The 25,497-nt window shown below is 43.9% G+C and overlaps 1 protein-coding gene across 2 annotated transcripts in view; it reads left to right on the forward strand.

The window, feature by feature from the left end:
• Window positions 1–25,497, forward strand: part of PROM1 (prominin 1) — a 152,086-nt gene that overhangs the window by 123,915 nt on the left and 2,674 nt on the right. Inside the window, exons 17-28 of one of the 2 annotated variants that reach the window (XM_023206949.1) lie at window positions 2,543–2,627; window positions 4,223–4,366; window positions 5,312–5,383; window positions 6,795–6,887; window positions 8,587–8,640; window positions 10,250–10,330; window positions 10,455–10,523; window positions 11,940–12,032; window positions 15,413–15,528; window positions 16,062–16,085; window positions 16,505–16,573; window positions 24,858–24,897. In XM_023206949.1, coding sequence (XP_023062717.1) covers window positions 2,543–2,627; window positions 4,223–4,366; window positions 5,312–5,383; window positions 6,795–6,887; window positions 8,587–8,640; window positions 10,250–10,330; window positions 10,455–10,523; window positions 11,940–12,032; window positions 15,413–15,528; window positions 16,062–16,085; window positions 16,505–16,573; window positions 24,858–24,873 — 916 coding nt within the window. In that variant the 3' untranslated portion in view covers window positions 24,874–24,897. The remainder of the gene's footprint in view (window positions 1–2,542; window positions 2,628–4,222; window positions 4,367–5,311; window positions 5,384–6,794; window positions 6,888–8,586; window positions 8,641–10,249; window positions 10,331–10,454; window positions 10,524–11,939; window positions 12,033–15,412; window positions 15,529–16,061; window positions 16,086–16,504; window positions 16,574–24,857; window positions 24,898–25,497) is intronic. The other variant, XM_023206948.1, reaches the window with a different exon arrangement.

Raw genomic sequence — 25,497 nt, forward strand, 5'->3', positions numbered from 1 at the left:
ATAAATATAGCTACGTCATTGCTAAGTGTTTATTTTTTTATGTATTTATTTATTTTTTGAAATGGAGTCTCGCTCTGTCGCCCAGGTTGGAGTGCAGTGGCACCCTCTCGGCTCATTGCAACCTCTGCCTCCCGGGTTCAAGTGATTCTCCTGCCTCAGCCTCCCGAGTAGTTGGGATTACAGGCGTCTGTCTCCACGCCTGGCTAATTTTTGTATTTTTAGTAGAGACGGGGTTTCACCACGTTGGTCAGGCTGGTCTCAAACTCTTGACCTCAGGTGATCCACCTGCCTCAGCCTCCCAAAGTGTTGGGATTACAGGTGTGAGCTGCACACCCGGCCATTACTGTTTATTCCTATTACCTAATAAATATTATGCTAAGTGGTCATAGTGGTAATTTAACAAAATTCTAAGAGCTAGCACCTGCATGGTGCTTTCTGTATGCCAAGACTGATGGAAACACCTCAGATGTATAAACTTCTTTAACATCCACACCACTCTGTGAGCTAGGTACCGTACTAACTACTTTTATTATTATATGAGCACCTGGCGTAACAGGAGTTAGGTACCATACTAACAACTGCTTTTATTATTATATGAGTACCTGTGGTAACATGATACCTGAGATATTATACAAAATTGAATTAGACTCTGATCCTACTGTCAAGGAAAACCTAGTAGAGAGTTAGATCTGTAAAGAGGTGTTCTAGAATACGGTGATACTTACAGGTGATAGAAATGTACTGAGGCTACTCTAGAAGCCCCAAGGTGGGTGTCTTATGCAGTGTGGGAATGGAGGGATTAGGAAGGACTTCTGAGGGTAATGGCACCTAAGCTGATCTTAGTAGGTTAGTGGGGATTGGCTGGGCCAACAAGAAGGAAAAAGGCACCTAGGCTGAGAGACACAGACAAAGGCAGGGAGGTAGGGGCAGTAGGCTGCTCTTTGGGAGCTTTTAAAAATCCCACTACCACTTTGGGGCCGAATACAAAATCAAAGGACAGAGAAAAGTCCTTGTTTCCATTATTCAGCCCACGGCAGTGAAAACTGAGTTTCTGGAGCCCTGAGACAACATGAACTTATAAATGTTGCTTGTAGGCTTCATCTTCTAAATCTTTCTTAAATCTCCTCCTCCTCCTCCTCCTTCTTCTTCCAATTCTTCCTCCTCTTCCTCCTCTTCTTCCTCTTCTTCCTCTTCTTCTTCTCCTTCTTCCCCTCTTCTCCTCCTTCTTCTCCTCCTCCTCCTTCTTCTTCTTGTTCTCTTCCTCCTCCTTTTTCTTCTTCTTCTTCTCTTCTCTTCGCTTCTCTTCTTTTCTTCTCTCTCTCTCCTTGTAACTGGTCTCCTTGCTCCCATTCCATCCTCCAAACCTCCCAGCATGATGTGATGTGGCCCAACCACATGTGTCACTTCCTGCCTAAGTTTCTCCATTGCCCATGGCAGAGGCAGCTGATGAGTGTCTGGTGCCCATCCCCCATACTCAGGGTAGACATTAATAGTCAACTGAGATCTTCTGCTTAGCCCAGGGAGCCTCAGGCCCCTTCTGGACTGTGTGCTCTAGGCATACATTAGCAATCCGTTGACTTTTCTCTTCACAATTAAACCCATTCACCATCCCTAGGCTGAGAGGACAAAGCCAAGTGTTTCAGCCTGGCATGCTAGCTCCTTGTGATTCTGGCTCCTGCAGAGCCCTCCAGTTTTACCTCTGGTCCTTCATAATCAAGTTCTGAGTTCCAACAACAGCAACCTGCTTGTTCTCTGGAGGGAAGGATCACACCTCCTAGGGATGTGGGAAAGTTGCTTCTTCTAGGCATCCCTCAGGCCTAGAGGGCCCTGGCTGCTGTGGCAAGGAAGGGATGCCGCATTCCTGGATGCCACTATTTTTGTGGCAGGAATACATATCCAATGAGGCCTACCCTTCCTAGCTCAGACAAGTCTAAAAAAGTCAAATTTTCCTATTTTAGAGATAAGATTGAGGCATGGCGAGGTGAGGCCATTTCACCCAGGGGGCGGAGTTAGGTTAAAGCAAACTGCGCTGACCATCGAGATGTCCGCATCTCCTCCCTATCTCTGTCCTCACCATGAGGATAGATGTCTAAGCATATATTTAGTCAGTGCAGCTCGGCCCTGGAAATACAGAGTAGAAATGTTCTTGGCAGGAGCTTGATAGAATCATTTAATGAAGTTCATAATCTACTCTGCAGTTATCTCTTTCTAGCAAGTATTGTTTTTCTTTTTAATGAGAATTTATTTCTTCCCAATCTGTAAACTTGTGGTCCACAGCAGAACTAGAGCACGTAGGAGACAGATGGAAAGATATATTTATCAATCCCGTTGCATCTCTTCCAAGAACAGGACGGTTAGTCAAACAATGCAAGAAGTCAGAGGTGCTGAGGGATTTGTGTGGCCACTGGGGACACCCAGCCCCACTTCTGTGTTCACAGATTAAACAAAGAGAAACAGTGAGCCTTTCTCCTCCTCTTCATCGGTGGACATAGGTAGCTGCAACAGCTTTTCTAGGTCCTAATTTCTCTGTTCGTTCCCACAGTGACTGCAAAAAGAACAGAGGCACTTACGGCACTCTTCACCTGCAGAACAGCTTCAATATCAGTGAATGTCTCAATATTAATGAGGTAATTAGAAGTCGTCATGGAATTGACATAACACATTCTTTTATCAAATCCAGTTATCTTTCTTTTCTGGAAATTGAAATGAAATTTGCATAAGATCAAATTAACTATTTAAAAGTGACGTTTGGTATATTTACATGGCTGTGTAACCTTCACCTCTATTTGGTTCCAAAACGTTTTCTCACTGTTCGACCAGTTGTCTTTCTTGTGGTTTGAATGTTTCTAGTGTATTATGCAAGAGCCTCTAGAGCGGCCTCACTATGGACGCTTTGCAGGGAAAGATGTCATTTTGCTGACTATAGACGTTTTTGTGGGAACAATCCCTGTTTGTTCCTCAGGAAGGCTCTCGCTCCAAGAGCAGCCTCCCTTTCTGCCAGTCCCTGAAACTGGGCACTCAGTGTGGAGAAGCATAGTCCATACCATCCTCCTTCCTTATGAGTCACATGGTGGCCCCAGGACTCCAGTGTGAACTAAAGCAAAGGATGGAAGCCAACAGAACCTCCTCTTTTCGTTTGCCAGAGCCCACACTCCAGTCTTGAGTCTTGAGACTTGGAAGAAGGGCCATTCCAGAGCACAATGGCCTGAAGAAAGAGCAAGAGTTTCAGCCGCCCAGGCCTAGGGTGCCGTTAGCCTCGACCAACCCCACTCCCTGTACCTGGAGGCCTCTTCTGACTTTTTGCCAGAAAGAATCTGGAGCGTGCTCTCTCTTTTGGGTTTCCCGAATGAGAGCAGAAACAAAGGGATCCCAAGAGAAGAGGCTATTCCCAAGCCCCCACAGCTTGCCCACCGCTGCTAGAGTTACCATGAGACCATGATGGCTTGATGGTTTTCAAATGTGAAAAGCTGTAGTTGAAAGCTGTATATGGAAAGTTTATTATCTTCCCTAAATAGTCCACATATATATACATTAAACATACATAATTTTGTAACCAAACCCTAAATAGATGCCCATCATGCTGTGGGTCACTTCTCTGTGTGCTGTGGTGGGTAGCAGTTGGAGAGGTTGCCTGGGACATGCAGGCACTCGATGCTGCTGGAAACTGCTGACTATCAGTACAACCCTGAATCAATGACCACATTTCCATAATCTTTGCCCAAGTAACTAAACACTGTTCCCCAAATGATATGTCCCATTTCTTCCTACTTACTCCCAGCTCTTGTATGTGCTGGTCCCTTCCCTGGAATGCCAGCCAACCCTGTCCCTTTCAGCTTCTCTGTTTGTCAAAGCTGGGGGCTTAGAAGCCATGGGACCCATAAAGAAAGAGATGGGAAAGGAACAGGACGGGAAGTACCAGGAAGAGATGCCAGTCAAGTGCTTGCACATTTTTTTGTCCTTTCTAGTTTGATTGCTCTTTATTTTTTTATTTATTTTTTAATTTTATGTTTAAAATTTTTTTAACATAGAGGCAAGGTCTCTTTATGTTGCCCAAGCTGGTTTTGAACTCTTGAACTCAAGCGATCCTCCCACCTCAGCCTCCCAAAGTGCTAGGATTACAGGCTTGAGCCACCACATCCAGCTTTTATTGCTCTTTTAAAGCATTTGACTCGTGACATTCTTGGAGAATAAGGGACTGATTTGTAACTTCCTTTTTTTGCAGCATACTACAAGCATAAGCAGTGAATTGGAAAGTCTGAAGGTAAATCTCAATATCTTTCTGTTGGGTGCAGCAGGAAGAAAAAACCTTCAGGATTTTGCTGCTTGTGGAATAGACAGAATGAATTATGACACCTACTTGGCTCAGGTATGACACATGTGTTCATGCTTGATCCTTTAGGGGAAATTAGAGCGTCAGATGTGTATTTCTGTTTTGCTTTTGATTTTTTATTAAGATGAGATTCACATAACATAAGACTAACCATTTTAAAGTGAGCAATTCAGTGACATTTAGTACATTCACAGTGTTGCACAACTACTGCTTCTACGTAGTTGCAAAACATTTTCATCACCCTAAAGCAAACCCGAAAGCAGTTGCCCCCATTTGCTCCTCCCCAAACCCTTGGCAACCACCCATCTGTGGATCTGTGGTCTCTCTTTTTTTTTTTTTTGAGATGGAGTCTCGCTCTGTCACCAGGCTGGAGTGCAGTGGCGCAGTCTCGGCTCATTGCAACCTCCACCTCCTGGGCTCAAGTGATTCTCCTGCCTCAGCCTCCCGAGTAGCTGGGACTACAGGCACATGCCACCGCCACACCCAGCTAATTTTTTTTGTATTTTTAGTAGAGACGGAGTTTCACCATGTTGGCCAGGATGGTCTCGATCCCTTGACCTCGTGATCCGCCCACCTGGGCCTCCCAAAGTGCTGGGATTACAGGAGTGAGCCTCCGCGCCCGGCCCATCTGTGGTCTCTTTAGATGGATTTACCTAGTCTGGGTATTAAAAAAAGAAAGTTTATATAACGCATAACCTTTTGTGTCTGACTTCTTTCACTGAGCACGTTTTTGCAGTTCATCCATGTTATAACATTATCAGTACTTCATTCCTTTTCATAGTTGAATAATATGATTGAATAAAAATATGGCTTTATATGTATAAATAAGAATGCAAGTGTTGCCACCTGTTTAAGAGTGTCTGACCTCACATGATTACTTTATGGTTATGAATCCATGTTTAATCTCTCGCCTACTAGATGTTGTGTTAAGGCTTAAAGATCCCGTATCCATAAGACAATTTTTGTTCACTTCTATTGTAGACTGGTAAATCCCCCGCAGGAGTGAATCTTTTATCATTTGCATATGATCTAGAAGCAAAAGCAAATAGTTTGGTGAGTTCAAATCGTCCGGTTAAATACTATAGTAGTTGTAGATGTCAAACGTCAGCGCCATTTTTAGGGAAGCTGCTGAAGAGGTTCCTCACGCTGTGAGTAATCCCTTGTTCATAAACACCTCTCTTGTACGTGTCATTACGTTTCCGTCCACAGCCACTGCCATGTGGCTCAAACCTCTCTGAGCCTTGCATGTTGCCAGAACGGTGTTGGGTTGATGCAGGGCAGGTGAAACCTGCTTTATTGAGGTAGCGGCAGTGTGACAGCTCAGAGACTGCTCTTCTGGAGCAGGGTGACCCCACAGGCAGTGCGCAGAAAGTAGCAGCCTAGGGACAGTTTTGTAGTCTTGTTTATAACCACTTTCAATGGAATGATAATTAAGCGGCAGGTTGTTCAGAAATAGCTAGAAAATGAGTGGTAACTTCCCAGGGTTGCCATGGCAATGGTTAACTGTCAATGAGCTGGCGGGCATGCCTTATGGTGATGGACAGGGAGAGGTGCTTTGGGCTCTTCTTCCTGGTTTCCACCAGTCTTCAATCTGGTCCGAAGTCTCACCTGCCTTCTATCTCAAGATGACTGCAGCCTTCCACCCTCTGCTTTGAGTGTGGGCACCCTCATTACTTTAGCTCTGGATCTGTTTCCACCCCTGTTAACCCCTCCACTTCTAAACACACCTGCCCATGCACACAGGTTGTTTTCCTGCAGTGTAGGGAATAGTACCTGGGGCTGTGGGAGGAAGATTTCATGTGTTGCTTTGAATTACCAATAGTAAGTGATGAGGGAAGGCAGAGGTACCACCCCAGCTCCATAAGCTTCCCCTTTCAACTCCTCTGCTGGTTGGCGACTACTTGGCCTTAACTGGTCCCGTCCAAGAAGCAGCACACCATGGTGATGAGGAACCTGGGCTTTTGAGGAAGACCTGGGTCTAAGTCTTGACTCAGGATAGGCGCTTAGGCAAGTTATTTCTCCCTTCTGCCTTAGTTTCCTCATCTGTAAAATGGGGTAATGGTATCTACCTTATAGAATTGTTATTCATTAATAAATTAAACACTCATTGAGTGTGGGTTAAATAAAAATTTCTCCATGGAGCCTTGGTTTTCTCACGTGTAAAATGAGAAGCTGAGAGTGGCTGTGTCATGGTGAGCTGGAGAGAACACAGCCTCTGGCACTATGGGAGGGCTCTTGGGTGTGGGTTATTGCTGAGAGTCCATGGTTCTGTGCTTTGAAGGAGGGTGTCTTGGCACTGTCCCTCACACCAGCCCCCATGTCCACTCACAGCCATCACCGCACAAGGAGGGCTGCGTGCTTATGTCATGGCTGCCCTCCTAGCTGCGCAGGGCCCCTGAGGATAGCGAGAGTGCTTTGAGTCTGGAAAGATGGTATTGATCTTTGTTTTTTATTCTTTTTGTAGCCCCCAGGAAATTTGAGGAACTCCCTGAAAAGAGATGCACAAACTATTAAAACGATTCACCAGCAACGAGTCCTTCCTATAGAACAATCACTGGTAACAGTCAAGAACGTATTGTATTTCACTGTGACCTAAGCGAAATCTACTGCAGCGAGTTGGCTTTCATTTAGCCTCATGACACACGCTCATCTCTCGTAGGTCCCAGCTGACTGACCTCAGCCCCAGAAGCTGAGCTGGGCTTTAGGCAAAATAATTGCACCTCCCTCTTCTGCTTATTCCCTTCCGTTTTTCATTTGAGTGTGAACAGTTAGATAAAATCTGTGGCTGTCTCCCCCACCTTGCTCTAGTTTCCATTGCTGTGAGCAAGCCCACCTACGCCCCGCATTTAGCTACAGTGCTGTGGACTCACTCGATTCTTTTTCTCCAAGCTTTGTCTAGAAATATGTGAAGGTGAGGTTGTGCTTCTCTCTGTAGATCCATTAAGCCCTGTCTGCTGTCTTGATGGGCGTTGCTTCCTCTCTTCCTTCTTCCATCCTTTCCATTTGCTTCTCACCACCTTCTGACTTCTTTCTTAATGCAATAAAGGCAGTTTCTAGCAAAGAAAGAACGTGGACTTTGGAGTCAGACAGACCTGGTTTTCAATCCTGCTTCTGGCTCTCCAAACTATTGTAGCTTCTCGGTTTCCTCATCTAAAAATGTTGGGATCAGTAATGGCCTTGCTTTTACCTGTTCATGGAGATGAAGGACCTGACCTCAGAGGACCTCAGTAAAGAGGAGGAATTATTATAGTATGCTTGTGTATGGGCTGTATTTGTAGACAGCAAGGAGAGAAGTGTGTGGAAACTGGGTTACTGAATCAGCTTGCTCAGGTTTGGCCAAGCAAGTAAATTCACTCCACTCCAACATCCGAACATCCGAACATCCCAACACCAAACTTTCCAGAACTAGTTTCTGATACTCTTTTTTTCTCTCTTGATTTCCTAATTTATTAGATTATTCACAAAGTCCTCTCACTGAATTTTCTTACTTTGTGTCCAGTGCCCTTTACAATTTTCTGTGCACTTGTTTATGCCTAACACAAATTTGTTAACATTTTAAGCTGGCTTTGCATTTTTTTAAATGCTTTTTTTCCAAGTACACAGGACCCTTTGGCCTTTGCAGAGCTAGGGCAACCTGTCCACAAATAGGCAAAGTGCTTCGTACATGTGACCTATGATCTAAACCAGGGGTTGGCAAGCTAGGTACCCTGCCAACTACAGCCTGCAGGCTAAATTCAGCCTACCACCAGTTTTTGTAAATGAAGTTTTGTTGGAATGTGGCCACACCCACTCATTTGCAAACTCTCTGTGGCTACTTTTGACTACAAGGACAAAGTTGAGTAGTTGGGAGTATGGCAGATAAAACCTAAAGTGTTTACTCTGGCCTTTTACAGATAAAGTTTGTCAACCTCCAGTCTAAACCATTCAGGCTAACCACTCCTGTGGGGCAGACTCTTTTAAATGATGCCTTCCACTTTGATCAAACCTAATTCAAAGGGATTTCTTGGATGCCTCACATGTGATTTGCTGTTCTTCACAGCTTTAGGATATGTATCCAATTTTTTTCTTCAGGTTTTCTTACACCAGAGACATAGAAGGTACACATTGTTAATTGTGCTGGTGATTTTTTCTAGAATGAAACCATTACAGTGTAAAGACAGATTTGATGGCTGTCTTGTGGGAAGGGAGGACACAAGGTATGTCATCTTGCTGTTTCATGTCATAATTTTGGAAATATTATCTATGTTTTTCACCAGAGCACTCTATACCAAAGTGTCAAGATACTTCAACGCACAGGCAATGGATTGTTGGTAAGGGTTTGCTTTGTTTTCCATCATGGGGTTTTGTTATAAAACACCACACAAAAAGTGCTAGAAATGTGATTTTTGTAGGTACTTTAAGTTTAAAAAAAAAAAAAGCCTCAGTTATCTACCTATTTTAAATACCAAATTGGGTTTTCTTACTATTTCCTTTCTGCAAGTACTTCTGTAAGTGCAGACATCATCATCATCTTAGCAGACTATTAGGTACGTAGGTGAAATCTATATTTTGATGTGTAGGATGCAAGCTTAGAAGGTACATTGGTCACTTTCACAGAGATAATGCTGCCTAACACACAATCCCAAACCTCAGTGCCTTCTAAGTATAAATGTTCATTTTTCCTGCTGATTTGACAGCAGGCTTCCCTACACATCTTCCCATTGAGAGACCTGGCCTGAAGGAGCAGCTCCTGTCTGGGGCACCTCATGTCCTCATAGTGGAATTCAGGGGATAAGAGGAGGCACAGGTTGTCCTTTAAGCCACTGCTCAGAACGGGCACCCTGCCCCTTCACCAGCATTCCGTTGGCCAAAGTAAGCCACATGGTCACATCGTCATCTGGCTGGGGAAGTACACTCCACGCTCTGGGAAGCCATCCAAGGAATGTATCAATAATCCTGAACAGCTAATGCTATCTACCACAGGGGCCACGTGCAGGCTGCGAGCATTCCCGCAGCAGACACTGAGCTGCAAGGCTGTGTCGTATTCATCTTGTATCCACAGCACCAACCGGCAACTCAGAAGATAGTTTCTCATTGAATGGAATAGCCTGTCCATGAGAGGTTTTGAGCATCAGCCCCCCTGATAAAACTAAATGTTCTCTCCTTCCACTTTTCTCAGTGAGGCCAACATCATGGCTCAGCTCCTCTGAAGATGTTTAGATTTACTCTGCTCTGGGACCCTCTCTATGGCTCTGATCACAGTTGCCATTTCATGAGTGTGTGTCTCATGCCAGGGGAACCTGGAAACACACCAGTGACTACATGCAGGTGCTTTGCTACCTGTGTGCACAGGGTGAGGGTATGCAGTGGTACAAGGCCTTTCATGAGGGACCCAGCCAAGGGGGTTAGTAGGGGGCAGAAACTGACCATTGACTCACTCGCCAGGCTCTGTGCCCTGAGGTCCCTGGGCAGAAAAGGCCCCTTTTCCAATTTGCACCAAGCTGCCATGTGGGTTGGCAGAGGACTCGTCTTTGCTTGTGTTGTGGTGCAAAGACTATGGGCTTTGCGGTGGGAAAAAAAAAATTTGGTGCAGATCCCAGTATGCTTCCCCAGCATGGTGACCTTGAAGAGGCTGAGCTGCCTCATCTGTGAAGGGAGCCTAGCAAACAGTACCTTCTTCCTTCCTGCCTCCTTGTGAGTTTCCAGCAAGGCCATTCCTATCAAGGACTAGCCCAGTGTCTGGCCTAGAGTAAATGCTGTCTCTCAGCTCATCTCCTTCCCTGCCCTCAGGGGGCTGGGCGGGTTCTGTCTTCCTCTTAACTAGGAGGTCCAGGTCATGGTGTTGTGGAGCTAAGTTACAGTACTTGAATCAATATGCAAATTGTCTAATTGAATCTTTGTATGACTTGATACCCTGCTAATTGTGGCTGTGTGTTTCAGGAGAGAGTAAATAGGATTCTAGCTTCTCTGGATTTTGCTCAGAACTTCATCACAAACAATATTTCCTCTGTTATTATTGAGGTGAGTCTTCTTTTTTAAAGTGAGCATGTCCATAAGTGGGCACGTGAATGTTACAGCGTAAATATTTATAAAGTTTAAGTATGCTGTCATCATTTTAAGGCTTCTACTCATCTTTTGTTTCCAGGAAACTAAGAAGTATGGGAAAACAATAATAGGATATTTTGAACATTATCTGCAGTGGATCGAGTTCTCTGTAAGTAGTTTATCTTTTATGAATATTAAGGGGGGGTCATGTTTTAGGATAGTCATTTTCTAGGGTAAAATCTAGAAGAAATAAAATTAAATTTCCTGTAATTTGGTAGGAGGTAAGTGAAAGGACATTGACGTGCAGGACCAAGACTTCTGGGGCTGCCCACCAGGTCAGAGGACAGCCACCGCCTGGTCCCCTTTGCTCACCTTTGCCATATGCAATTCTTCCATTTGCTTCCCACCCCCTTTTTCAGGTAACAAAGGGGCCAGGTAACAAATTTGAACTAAAACACTACGCTGGGCACAGGAACTTTTTAATTCTCTCAGGAGTCCTGTAGGTTGGGTCTCATTCTTCCAAAACAAATGAGGAAACTGGAAACCAAGGCTCAGAGAGACTAAGGATCTTGCTTTAAAATATGTACAATTGTCCCTCAGTATCCATGGGTAATTTGTTCCAGGGTCCCTGCAGATACCAAAATCCTTGGGTGCTCAAGTTCCTTATATCAAAGATACAGTTATTTGCACATAACCTATGCACATCCTCCTGTATGCTTTAAATCTCTCTAGATTACTTATAATACCTCATACAATGTACATGCTATGCAAATAATTGGTATACTGTATTGGTTCAGGAATGATTTAAAAAGTCTGTACATGTTCAGTAAAGAGGCAACTCTCCTTTTTTTTCTGAATATGTTTTAATCTATGATTGGTTGAATCCATGGATGCACAATTCAGGGATATGGAGGGCCAACCGTAACTGTATATGCAGAACTCATCCATGCACATCAGCCGTCAGTTCCATGTTTTAGAGCAGCGGTCCCCAACCTTTTTGGCACCAGGGACTGGTTTAGTGGAAGACAGTTTTATCCACAGACTGGGGACAGTGGTAGTTTTGGGATGATTCAAGGGCATTACATTATTGTGCAGTTTATTTCTATTATTAATACATTGTAATATATAATGAAATAAGTACGCAACTCACCATAATGTGGAATCAGTGGGAGTCCTGAGCTTGTTTTCCTGCAACTAGATGGTCCTATGTGGGAGTGATGGGAGACAATGACAGATCATCAGGCATTAGATTCTCATAAGGAGCGCAATCTAGATCCCTCGCATGTGCAGTTCCACAATAAGGTTCATGCTCCTATGAGAAACTAATGCTGCTACATTAGAGGCGGAATATAGGTGAAGCTTTGCTCGCTCACCTGCCACTCACTTCCTGCTGTGGAGCCCGGTTCCTAACAGGCCACGGACCGGTACTAGCTGGTATCCGTCTGTGGCCCGGGGGTTGGGGACCCCTGTCTTGGAGGACATGGAGATCCTTTTTGTGACACCAAGTCAAAGTAAATGGCACGTCTCATTCCTGTGGATTTTTGTGGATGCGGCTCAAAGTTTGCCTGTGTTTCCACCCCCCTAGATCAGTGAGAAAGTGGCATCCTGCAAACCTGTGGCCACCGCTCTAGATACTGCTGTTGATGTCTTTCTGTGTAGCTACATTATCGACCCCCTGGTAAGATTTCATCTTTCAAAAGAAGACGCAATGAATCCGTTATCTTTGGTTGTTTTCTGGATTGTGATATACACTTTAATAATGTTTTCTGCTTGAGAGAATCCAAAACCTAAAATGCAACATTTTGATCAATGTATTAATATGCTAATAGACTAGAAAAGTCAAAATTCTGGGCGGTTATCTTTTTTCCTTACTAGGATTATATTTACCAGTCAGGAAACCTGCAGGGAGAAAACTCCTATTAGTTCAGAATAATCAGAAAGACAGTCACGGGTGTGCAGATTTCTAATCTTCAAAAGAATACTCAGTACAACTACGTATACAACACCAAAGTTGCAGCAAACTTCATTTGTCATTAAAAAGCCTTGGAAATGTGACTATTGGGATGGCAAGTTCCAGTTAATCAGGCTTAATCCTCAGCTCTGTTCCCTCCTCAATAGATGCTGACTCTCTGTGAGAGGATCCTCTCCCCCTGCTGAAAGCACCTCAGTGGCTTCCCGTTATTATCTAAAGATCAGGATCCTTCATAGGTCATCACACTAGGCCCTGCATGGCTGGGCCTCCCCATTTCAGATCTCACTGTGTGCTCTCTGCCTGCCTGCCTTTCTTTCTGTGCTCCAGACACACTCATCTGCTTTCACTTTGTCAAATACACCTCAGTTTCCCCACTTTAGGGCCCATGCACATGCCATTTCTTCTGCCTGGACTGGAGATGGGCACACACCACCTTTCTCTTTCTCTCTCCTCTTTCCCTTTCCACCTACCCCCTCCCCACTGTAAGACCTAACTCCTCTAGGTCTGGTAACACAATGGTGGAGCACATGAAGTCTGAATGAAAATTCCACTTCGATATTTTCAGAACTTTGTGACTTTGAAAAATTACTGAAATTTTCTGAGTTCCTCGCCTGCATGGGGCTGTTTTGATGGTTCAGTGAGAGGTCACATGTAAAGCCCTTCACGCTGTTGGAACATCAGCGTTCAATGAATATTCACTACTATGGTAGTTCAGTCTTCAGGTCTTAGCTCAAACATGTCTTTTTTCCAGGAGGACTTTTCTGATTCCCCAAACTAGGTTGGGTTCCATTTTCCTCATTCCTGTAGAACTCTATGCTTTTCCTTTAGAGATGTTATTGCTGTTTTTATTACATGTGTATATGTTTCTTTGATTAAGACCTGTCCCTCCAGCACACTCTAGACTCTCCACTCCATGAGTCACCAGCATATTCAAGGCTGTGTCCCTGTCGTCTGTCATAATACCTGGCACAGAGTATTCAGGTAGCTCTCTGTCACAGTTCATCCCTATTGCCCTGTCTGTCCATCTCCCTCATTCACTTGTCCATCTGTCTGCTGGAGGGACTTTCATGCCTGAGTGAAAAGGATTCTGCCACTGACCCAACCACGCAGACCCTGAGCTCTGCTTCCTGGATGCTTCCTTCCTCTAGCAGCTACTTTTTTTTGTCCTGTGCTTGGTGGCCCCTGCCGCCAGCTTTGGCTGAAGCCTTCATTAGGGGAGTCCAACCTGCTTGATTCTGAATTGACCTCTCTTTATGTCCAGCCTCCACCACCCACCCCATTCAGTCAAACCACCCACCCCATTCAGTAGGCACCAGATGCCTCTCCACAGATCACCAGGGACAGAGGGAGGCCTAGAGGCTGCTCAGGAAGATCATAGGCTGAAGCTATATACATAGCAGAGGGTTTACATCGTAAGGAAGAGCTCTGGGCATCCATTTAGTCAATCAGATAGACTGTGGACTAGTTCACATGTTTATTTTGTATCTCAATTGTCCTCAAAAGGATTGAGGCAGCTTCCAGAAAAAAGGATAGGGTCATTATAAAGTTATAAAGCTTCTCAAGACAAGGTTGAAAACAGAAATCTAACAGACCATAGAGGGAAGGGAAAACAAATTGACTAGAAGTTAAGAGCCAAGAGGTGCCACCTCTGTAATTCTGAACTCAGCCAGGAGCAAGGCAGAAATGCAGGGTCAAGCTGTGAGGGTGAAGCAGGTGTTATTTCCAAGTGGCATTTGGCCTCATGGTGGGCAGGGGAGAGTCGTTCCAGTGTTACTGACAGCATTATCCTAAGGCAGGGATATTGTCAGACTTGAACTTACATAGGAACTTGGCAGGTTGCAGATTTACATAGCAGGCCAAGTGTAGGATGCTGGCCAGAGTGGCATTCAGCCCATGACATCTATGCATGGGTCCTGATTATTTGTCCATAAGGTTAAATCATTTGGAATATCACCTTGCAGATGTGAGTGGTGTAGACTGTGTCACCACTGAGGACAAATGTCCCCTTGAAGGAAGAACCACTTCCAGACTATTGCTTTGTGGGATCAAGGGTTCAATGTTAAGAGATGGAACTTTAGATTTTTGAAGAAAAGATGTAAATCCAGGTTTATGTGTGAAATGTGACCTACAAATGTTGGCAACTATTTAAAAAATGATACTTTAACATTGCTCTTTAGACAAAACATGGTCATCTAGCGTCTATGTACCTTCAAGACCAGTTAAATGAAATGTGGAACATGGATTGAGACCCTAGCATGCATGGGCATTGCTTCTAACTTCTTGACACAGTAATGTTATGGAATGAAGATGCAGGCATCTCAACTGCTCAGATGCAGAACAAAGCCAGAAGGGTTAATTTGTCATCTTAATAACAAACAACTTGGCCAGGCGCGGTGGCTCACGCCTGTAATCCCAGCGCTTTGGGAGGCCGAGGCGGGCAGATCACAAGGTCAGGAGATTGAGACCATCCTGGCTAACGCGGTGAAACCCCATCTCTACTAAAAATACAAAAAATTAGCCAGGCATGGCGGCGGATGCCTGTAGTCCCAGCGGGAGGCTGAGGCAGGAGAATGGCGTGAACCCGGGAGGCGGAGCTTGCAGTGAGCCGAGATCGCGCCACTGCCCTCCAGCCTGGGGGACAGAGTGAGACTCCAGCTCAAAACAAAAACAAAAACAAAACAAAAACAACTCATAAGAGGGATTGAAACTCAAACCTGCTGGCCATCCATGCTCTGATTACTGGACAGTTGGGCAACAAAGAGAGTCTGTGGGGGTGGTTAGAAGTTGGGTCAGAGTGGCCTAGATTCGCATCCTGGCTTTACCACTTGCTGCTACTGCTCCTCCTTTGTAAAATAAACATAATATTAGGATCTACTCAAGGTTTTTAGAAAGATGAAATGAATCCTGACAACGTGAGTAACATTTCACACAGTGCTTGGTCTACATGACATTCTCAAATTGTTTTAAAGAACAAAATGACAGCTCATTTTTTAAAATTCAAAAAAAAAAAAAAAATTCCCCCGAACAACTGTTTTTCCCATTTCCCATCTTCAAACATTCAATTCTCCTAATTTTTTTTTTCCTAGAATTTGTTTTGGTTTGGCATAGGAAAAGCTACTGTATTTTTACTTCCGGCTCTAATTTTTGCGGTAAAACTGGCTAAGTACTATCGTCGAATGGATTCAGAGGACGTGTACGATGAGTAAGTATGTGGGCTTCCACAGACACGGGGGTCATTTCCTGGGTGGTGCTGTCTTCAAAGTGTTGCTAAAGATGAGTTCTGATGAGATTAAACTTGATTTCTTTTTTTTTTCTTTTCTTTTTTTTTTAGTGGTAGTAGTTGGGTCATTTCTATTCAGCTGAATTTTTTTTTTTTTCTTGGTACTGATTTTTCTATACTTGTTTTAATAGCTTTTTTCCTCCTGCTTAATCCTCTCAGCTTCCCTAACCAACCTTTTTATTTCTTGTTTGCAGTTCCTCTCTCTCGGGGACCTGGCATTTCACTTTATGATAACTGTTTTTACACTTTCCATTTTGGCTCTGTAGTCTGCCCCTCATTCTGTGTCTGGTGAATGTGTATGCCTCGTTTTTCACTTCGCCCATCTTTCAATGTGGGTCTCTCCTGAATTTGCACTGTCAGTATCTGTGTTAGAGTAAATATCTGGGGGTTGTAGTTGCTGAGCTTTCATAATAATTAAAAAAATTAATTTTATCTCCCTTTTTTGTATTTTATAGTGTTGAAACTATACCCATGAAAAAGTAAGCCTTTTTTAAAAAAACTATATTCCTAGATGGGATGGGGGAGGTTTATATTATTATGTAATGGACCTTAAAAATTAAGTTATTGTCATCTTAAAATTACGTAGAAACAGCAGATCCGTCTAGGCAAAAATAAATTGCAATGCCTCTTCAAAAGAGGGCTGGCACAGGGAAGGTGCTCAAGAAATACTTCATGAATTAATGAAAATTGTATATGCTAAGTTTATTAATCTATAAAGTAGTCATTGGGCCTTTGAAATTTAAAAGGAGCAAAATGTAAACCACTCATTTGTCTTGTTTTTAGATTTAACAAATTGTTACATACTTTTCGTGACCATTACATTGTCTTTGTAATCCATGATGTAAATACTTCATCTGAGAGATAACATGGTGTTTTGGTGTATTTATTTTTGTTACAGTATGGAAAATGGTAATAATGGTTATCATAAAGATCATTTATATGGTATTCACAATCCTGTTATGACAAGGTAAAGCAAAGTCTGGAAGTGCATGCCTGTTGTGTGATAAACCATCTCATCTCCTATACGTCAGCACTGAATTTTCTGCATGCTGTTGATGCCTTCACTTCTCTGTGTGTGATACTTTATCAATGCTAGTCTCCAATCATGCTCTACATAGTGTTCTATGACGCCATGAGTTTAAATGTTCAGTAGATTTCTAAACAACGGAATTATTCAGCAACTAAAATTTGGTGTCATCTTAAAATGCTATGTATGGTTGTAGATCATTACAGATTAAATGCATGCATACCTTGCATTTAGAATTTCTCTGCACCAAATAAACTGAGTAGTTACAGTTTTCAAAGCCCCTTCCTTCCTTCCTTCCTTCCTTCCTTCCTTCCTTCCTTCCTTCCTTCCTTCCTTCCTTCCCTCCTTCCTTCCTTCCTTCCTTTTTTCCCTTCCTTCCAATAAATTAACTGTAACCAACCAGAAAAAGAACCCCAATTCTTCCTCCAAAATCTTTATGAATTTACATTCTCTAGAATTAAGGAGCTTCTCTGGTTCTGGATATGTTATATATCAGGTGACTCTGAGCTTTGCTTGCCAGAGGTCAATCCTCTTCTGAGGCTCTACTAAGAATTCAGACCCACACGTCAGCCAGGGACCTATCTGCTCAGAAGAGGTGGAGCCATAGTGTGCAGGGCAGCAGGGCCGCAGTGGGCTGTCCTCTTCAGTGGGCGTGGTCCTTCCCACGCCCATGCAGCTGGCCCCCTAGTGCTCCCCCAAGCCCTGCTCCCCACAGTGATGTCTCAGATGCAAAAGCGTGAGTCTAACGTTGGTGCATGGTGGGGATCCACCTTAGAAGGCTCACGCTCCACATGGGAGGCATCCAGTTAAAAGTGCCCACATTCAGGGAAGCCCACAGCTTTGGCTTCACACCAGGTATTTACATTTAGAGCCTCCCAGGCCAGAAGCTGCTCATCAGTCAGGCACATCCTTATCTTAAGCAATATTACCTAATAACAGTTGATGCTCCACCTTGGTCAGATTTCAAGGTGAACAGAATCAGAAAGTCATAAAATTTGTCCTTTCAGAAGGATAAGTGGTTTTCTGGACTTAAAACTTGGAACACTGTAAAAAATTCAGAACTTTTCATTATAATTTTCCACTTAGGGGAGGAGAAGTTATCTGAGTGCATTCCAGCTGCTATAACGAAATGCCTTAAACTAGGTAGCTTATAAACACCAGGGTTTATTTCTCACAGTTCTGGAGGCTGGGAATACAAGATGAAGGTGCCATCAGATTCGGTGTCCGGTGAAGGACCACTTTCTCATAGGTGGCGTCGTCTTGCCAAATCCTCACATGGCGGAAAGGGCAAGCTGGCTCCTTGGGATCTCTTTTCTAAAGGTGTTAATGAGAAACTAATGAGGGCTCTGCCTTCATGACCTAAAGCATCACTGTGATTATGATTTCAAGATATGAATTTTAGGAGTGCACAAACATTCAGCTAAGAGCAGAAATGGTGATAATAACAAAAATAAAGTTCTCGGTCAGGCGCGGTGGCTCACGCCTGTAATCCCAGCACATTGGGAGGCCGAGGCGGGCGGATCACGAGGTCAGGAGAGCAAGACCATCCTGACTAACATGGTGAAACTTTGTCTCTACTAAAAATACAAAAGAGTAGCCAGATGTGGTGGCACACGCCTGTAGTCCCTGCTACTCGGGAGGCTGAGGCAGGAGAATCGCTTGAACCCGGGAGGCAGAGGTTGCAGTGAGCCGAGATCGTACCACTGCATTCCAGCCTGGGTGACAGAGGGAGACTCCGTCTCTAAATAAATACAGTTCTGAAATGGCAAACTGACTTCATCTCATCTGATATTTCCAGTATGCAAGGCTTGGTGGCTAGAGTGCTGTATTGTGACAGAGTTGAAGATAGATTTAAGTATCAATTAGCCAGGTGTGCTCTGGGGATAGTAGACAGCACGGCTGCCTGCGTAATGTCCTGGCTTTCCTTTTCATGGTGTAGCATGCTTGGAGGGTATCTTATATATATGGACTGAAATTTTCAAGATCAGAGGACAGCTGTTCTCAATTACCTCTATTGCCCTAACATCGGATCTTCTAGGACTGCTCTGAATTTGTAGAATTGCTTCCTGGTGCTTGCCTGTTGGTTGTGAAGGCACTGAAAGTACTCTCTGTTCTAAGAGTCATCCAGGCTACATGGAAGATGCTAGAGAGAGAGAGACGCAAGCCTGGGTGGAGGTTGCCACAGGCAGATTTTCTGGAAGCAGTGCTGAAATGGAATTTGGAGTGCAGGATGTTTGTGAGGATCCATGGTTGTGAAAGAAAGGGGGAGAAGTTGAGGTTGGCCTGCCAAAGCCTCGGCCCGGCTGGTCAGGGGCTCTGGATCAAGCATGGCCTGTAGGGAGTTGCCCACAATGGGCTCAGCTAAGCCTTTGCACCCCATCTTCCCCCAGAGCGGTAGGCTCTGACAGCTGGAGGTTCTCTGCTGACCGTGCTGCCCCCAGCTGGAGGCAAGTCATTCTTAAAAGGGAATCTAGAAGGTGCAACTCCATGGCTCCCTGAGAGGCAGATGCACGGGTAGGCCGGGAAGAATGTGCTGCATCCAAGAAATCCTCCCACAATTGAAAGGGAGGTGTCAGTGTGCAAGTTGACAAGACAGCCTTTGAGATGCCAGGGTCCTCTCAGCGCACCAGTACTGCCACAGACCTTTGTCACTAAGGCATGATCATCACAGCCAACCGGACTCTGGCTAATTCCCAGCTTCAGATCTGAGTGCTGGAAATAGGCAGGCGTTAGCTGTCTTCTGTCTTATGCCACCACTTGAGCCCTTTCCCACAAAGGAGGGTAGATTTCCAGTTCTAGCATCAATAAGAGAATAACCGAGCACCTATTTAGTGCCACAGATTTCCTGTGTATAGCATCAAAGACTTAATTCTCTAGGCTCAAGAAGCTTGTCCTGGCTCTCCTTATTTACTAGTTTTTATCCGCATTGCTGGAACAGCATAAGATTTGCTAACTCTTGGATTTAACTTGCTGCACAAGAAAAAAGACATGATAATGATGGAAAATAGGAAAATGTTAGAAAACAGCCCTAGTCGGTGTTGAGAAATGCCACTCTTCTCACTTGCTAATGAACATTTCATCTTGGGCTGTTAGTGTTGAAATTCAAACTAGATTAAATGCCTTCGTCCTATTAAATACATAAATGAAGCTTTAGGATGATTCTGTGGTCATTCTTACTACAACAGACATTGGAAGGACTTGTCCTTGTGAAGTGCCTAGCACTTCACACACCTGTGAAGCCTGGGACTAGGGATATACTAATGTTGGGTGACCTTCCTTAACGGTCCACAGTACATTTGAATTTTTTTCTACTTTCTATATTCTGTGTTCTATAGTAGAGCTCTAAGGGCAGGTTGAAGTGTTTTGTTTCAATAAGAGAAAAATCTCAAAGACTGACACCGTATGTGAGTTTCGTTGAAGCACCTTTCATGGTAACAATTAAATTGAGACTTGTTTTCCTTTCTGCACACCCACCTCCAGTGGCAACCCTGGCAAGTCTCCTGGACGTTCAGCCCGTCTACAGGCAGTCAGTGAAGAATCATAGTTTAATTTTGGTTTATTTGCAGAAGGTTAGAAAATGACATCCCAGAAACTCTAGGGACATTGGGACACCTTTCTTTTCCACCCAGACCCTCCTAGAGCTCCCAGGGGTCTGAGTTGGAGTGGATCCTTGGTCTGCCTCCATGTGTCATTATGGAAGTGCTATGTAATGTCCTTGAGCCTCAGTTTTCTCACTTGTAAAAGGGGGGAATAATAAGAGCTTTGAGGCTGGGTGTGGTGGCTCACAGTTGTAATCCCAGCACTTTGGGAGGCCAAGGCAGGCAAATCACAAGGTCAGGAGTTCAAGACCACGCTGGTCAACATGGTGAAACCCCATCTCTACTAAAAATACAAAAAATTAGCCGGGTGTAGTGGCAGGCACCTGTAATCCCAGCTATTCGGGAGGCTGAGGCAGGAGAATCACTTGAACCCGGGAGGCAGAGGTTTCAGTGAGCCAAGATCGCACCACCGCACTCCATCCTGGGCGACAGAGTGAGACTCTGTGTCAATAAATAAATAAATAAAAATAAGAGCCTTGTTTGCATAGGGTTGTGAGGGTTCAGTGAGGTAACCAGGCAAAATATTCACCCTTTGACCACTGAGCCCTTATTTAAGGGTTTGTGGTTCACCATAATAACCATAATCTTTTCTTATTACCCTGGCGTTTCCGATGGAGGGAACCCAAAGGTGATTCAGAAGATAACTAAGTGTGGCTCTAATCTGTTAGCTGAGCCAGCTCCACTTAGCCTCCATTGATGACACCAACTGGGCTATGGATATTAGCAGACACCTCGTGATACCGTCTGTACAGATGAACCCGAATTGATGCCTCCTTCACATGGCTTGAGACTGTGATTTTCCCTCAGTGTTTATTGCCAACAGTTTTCGGGTGCTGCCTGCATTTCAGGACAAAGCTAGGTTTAAGAGGAAAATGATCAGTGTACAGAGAAGGTGCTTGGCTATTTTAGAAAAGCCTTCTGGCTGATGCGGTGGCTCACGCTTTTAATCCCAGCACTTTGGGAGGCTGAGGAGGGAGGATCACTTGAACCCAGGAGTTCAAAACCAGTCTGGGCAACATAGCAAGACCCTGTCTCTATAAATGAAAAAAAAAAAAAATCTTTTTAATGTAAGAACGAAAGAAAAGCCTTCTGCAAACCAGGACGCTAGTACTTACCAACTGTGGAGCAGTTTGACAACTAATATTGCTTCATGGAGAGTTTCCCAGGAGAATTCTCTTAAATAAGAACCATGAAGTGGGGTGTTTCTGAGTGGCAAACTCAGTTTCATAAACTAGTTTTTTTGTTCCCTTTTCTTTTATCTTTGTTATTTCTTAAACACACACACACATACACACACACTGTAATTAGTCCATTATACATACAGTCTATGGTTATTTGCTTTTGTTTGAAGGAAAAGTTAATAGACTTTCATATAAACCTATGTAAGCCTGGATTTTCTTTCCAACGATGCTTCTGTCTGCCACATAAAGTCTCCAGAGCAAGTGGAGGCATTTTCATTTCAGGAAATAATGAGTGACTCGTTTCCAAACCTTCTTCCTGGCCTTTCATGGATCACTAGAGGTCACTCAGATTGTGATCTTTCTCCTGCTAGGGAGTTCTTAGGGAGAGAGAGAAAAAACAAAGAGAGAGAGTGTGTATGTGTATGTGTGTGTGTGTATGTGTGTGTGTGTGTGTGTGTAAACTTACTCTTTCTAGCTCTGACTTCAGAGATCAAGAGAGAAAGTTGCTCCATGTGAGGCCACAAAGGCTTGAGAGCAACCAAACACCAGTGTTGGTCCAGCAGCCCCAGGAACCGGGCAGGATGGCCGCCCTGCCTCATCTTGCACAGTCCTCACATTGGCCCTTTATGGCTATCATCACCTCCCCCTGTCTGTCTTTTGCAGATAGACTCAGGGACGTGTAGGCCATGCCCAGGTCTCCACAGCTAGCCAGGGCCAAGCTAAGATTTGAGCTATTTCTGCTATTCTCCCAAAGGCAGGTGGGCAAAGAAAAATTCCCAAAACAGGTGGAAAGACCACAGAAAAATTTGATTATTTTTCCCAGTCTTCACTCTGAAGACTACCAAATTGGCAGAAAGAGGAACAAATAAGAGGCAAATGTTGCTAGAAACTCTAGTTTATCTGAAAAGGAGAGAAATCTGATTTTAATATGAAATTACCTTTTTTGATGTTAGCAAACAATGTTGAGAAAAAAAATACCATGGGCGCCCAACAAAATATGTCTGTGAACCACCTTCTTGCTAGTTCTGCTGCAGATGGTGTTCATTGTGAGTGCTGTTGTAGATTCTTTCTTGTTGTTTTTGTTGTTGTTGTTGTTTGAGACGCAGTTTCACTCTGTCACACAGGCTGGAATGCAGTGGTGTGATCTCGGCTCACTGCAACCTCCGCCTCCTGGGTTCAAGCGATTCTTGTGCTTCAGCCTCCTGAGTAGCTGGGATTATAGGCACACACTACCATGCTCAGCTAATTTTTCTGTTGTTAGTAGAGATGGAGTTTCGCTATGTTGGCCAGGCTAGTCTTAAACTCCTGACCTAAAGTGATCTACCCCAAAGTGCTAGATTACAGGCATGAGCCACCGCGCTTGGCCAGATTCTTAGATAGAAGTAGGAGGGGTTCGCATGGCTGCACCTCTGCAGCCTGGAGGAGGAAGCAGGTGGATCCCAGGGAATGCTACATGAACAGCAGCTGACCCTCACCTGGGTAGGTTCTGGCTGCATAGGTCTTGGGTGCTTGGAACCCCTTCCCTTGTGTGATGTTTTAGGTTCTTCAGGGACCAGGACCTTCCTTTTTCTGTGAAGGAGATAGTGCATCAGTGACAAACAGATTCCACCTCCTGGGCCAACTTCTCTCTGTTGATCAGGTTGACCAGAGCCCTGTGTTGATTGAAATCTGGAGATTTAATCCAGACTGACTCAAAAGTGCTGTCATCAGTGTGTGATGTCCACTCTGGGGACAGGAGAGTCTCAGATGTCATACATGGCCTTCTTTATTTTATTACTTTGTTGTGTTGGGCACCCAGGAAGTTATCATTCAGAGCCCAAATGCTGATGGCCTGAAGAAAAGTATCTTCCAGTTATGGTCTCATCTAAGGCCCTTTGTTTCTCTTACATCAGGATCTTCCAGGATTAGTTTTAGTTACTTGCTATAGTTTCATTGACCCCTCCAAAACTCATGTTGAGATTTAGTTGCCATTGGGACTATATTAACAGGCGAGACCTTGGACAGGTGGATAGGTCATGAGAGCTCTGCCTTCATTAATGGATTAATGCCATTATCATGGGAGTGGGCTCCTGATAAAAGGAGGAAGCTCGACCCCATCCCCTGTCTGTCTCTTGCACTCATTTGCCCTTCCACCATGGATGATGCAGCATGAAAGCCCTCACCAGATGCCAGCACCAAGCTCTTGGGCTTCGTGGCTTTCAGAACTATAAAAAACATTATTTTTTTCTTTGTAAGTTACCCAGTCTCTGATATTCTGTTATAGCAGCAGAAAACAGACTAAGACACTGCTTAAATTGGCTTGTTTCACTCATCTCCTGCTTCTGAGGTCTCCAGAGTTCCATCTCTTCCAGGATAGGATGGATATACTCTCTGGAGGAGAGGCACTGCTAGGCAAGAGGAGAAGAACCAGGGATCCTGTTAGTGTGCCCAGTATCCCTCTGCTCAGTAAGGCAAATGTAGATATTCTTTAGAAATCATCACCAGAGCCTACAGTCCTTCATAATGTTCAGCTCCATGTCCTGGTGAGGTGGACAAGAGATTGAGCCAGCCCCTGCTTGCACCCTTTTCCAGGGGCCCTTTGAGCCCTTTCAATAAAGAGTTTGTTTCTTTACCGAAAGCATAAAGAGTAGTGCAAGAAGAGGCACACAGAACCAAGCATGTGCACTTTCTCAAGTGAAACACTTTAGAAGGAATGTCTTGCCTGGCAGGTGCCCTGATGTCCTCTGTGCACATCCTCCCCCAACCTCATGTGTCTGATGCAGCACTGGAGTGAGGCAAGGTGGATCCTGCAGGTTCAGGGGGGTTGTGATCCATCCAAAGTCACAGTTGGCGAGGGTGGTGCCCGAGTTGAAACTGCAGACCTTCCAGATGGAGATCACTAGTCTCCCCCTGGCGTATACCTTTTGATTGTCAAGGCCATTATCCCGGAGTCACTTTAGAGGACACTAGGGCTACTGTTGATGGTTCACCCAGAGAACCACTTAGAGGCCATATGCATTGCCTGATCTTACACCCAGGAATTTGTAGTTGTAATAAGGTCCCTGCTGAACTTCCATTTGCTTCTGTCTTCTGTCCTAGAAGCAGACTTTAGAAAGACTCCTGTGGTAGACTGGTGTGTACTGTGGTGTTGCTGCTGGTCTAATGTCTTCAATGTGTATTCTTAGTGACTCTTAACACTTTCAACCTTAGATTGTGAATATTCACAATTCTACCTGTCACAGTCTGTTTATCCTCTTTATCTTCTAGTCTCTTTTTAAAAGTGATACAAACAGAAGCTAGAGTAACCAATGTTTTGTTGGACACATTCTTCTTGATAAACTTTATGAGATGTGGTTTATATTCGTCTGTACCTTTAGTAACAGGCCTGCTTCTTAGCACAGAGATGATGAAACCACTCACAGCTTTCCTGGGGGTATTATATTTCTTTATTTTTTTGTTTTTTAGCCCATCACAACATTGATAGCTGATGTTGAAATTGCTTGAGGTAAGTTTGATGCTTTCATTGAAGAGAATCTATAGGACTATAGTTTTTAGTTTTTAGAACATCAAAACATAGCTATTCCTAATACATTAAGTGGGAAATCAAGGTCAGTATATTAGACATGATGGTTTTGTATATCCAGTCCACTCTCTGTACCTGCAGGTTCCACATCCACAGATTCAAGCTGTGGATGAAAAATACTGTAAAAAATGTTTTTTAAATAACAGAACAAAAATAAAAATAAAAACAATACAGTATAACAACTACTTACATAACACTTACATTGTATTAGGTATTATGAGTAATCTAGAGATGATACACAGTATGTTGGAGGATGTGTGTAGGGGTCCTGGAACCAATCCCACATGGATCCTGAGGGATGACTGCATGTAGAGATACGATACAATGACCCTCTCTGTATATACATACATTGCTATATAAATGTGTACGTATTTATATGTGTATATATACACATACACACAGTATGTGTGTATATTTAAAAAAATAAGTTTTTTTTAAGTAAAAAAATAAGTTTTTTTTTAAGTAAAAAAATAAGTTTTTTTTTAAGTAAAAAAATAAGTTTTTTTTTTAAGTAAAAAAATA

The sequence above is a fragment of the Piliocolobus tephrosceles genome, chromosome 3, assembly GCF_002776525.5.
Source record: "Piliocolobus tephrosceles isolate RC106 chromosome 3, ASM277652v3, whole genome shotgun sequence".
Lineage (NCBI taxonomy): Eukaryota > Metazoa > Chordata > Mammalia > Primates > Cercopithecidae > Piliocolobus > Piliocolobus tephrosceles.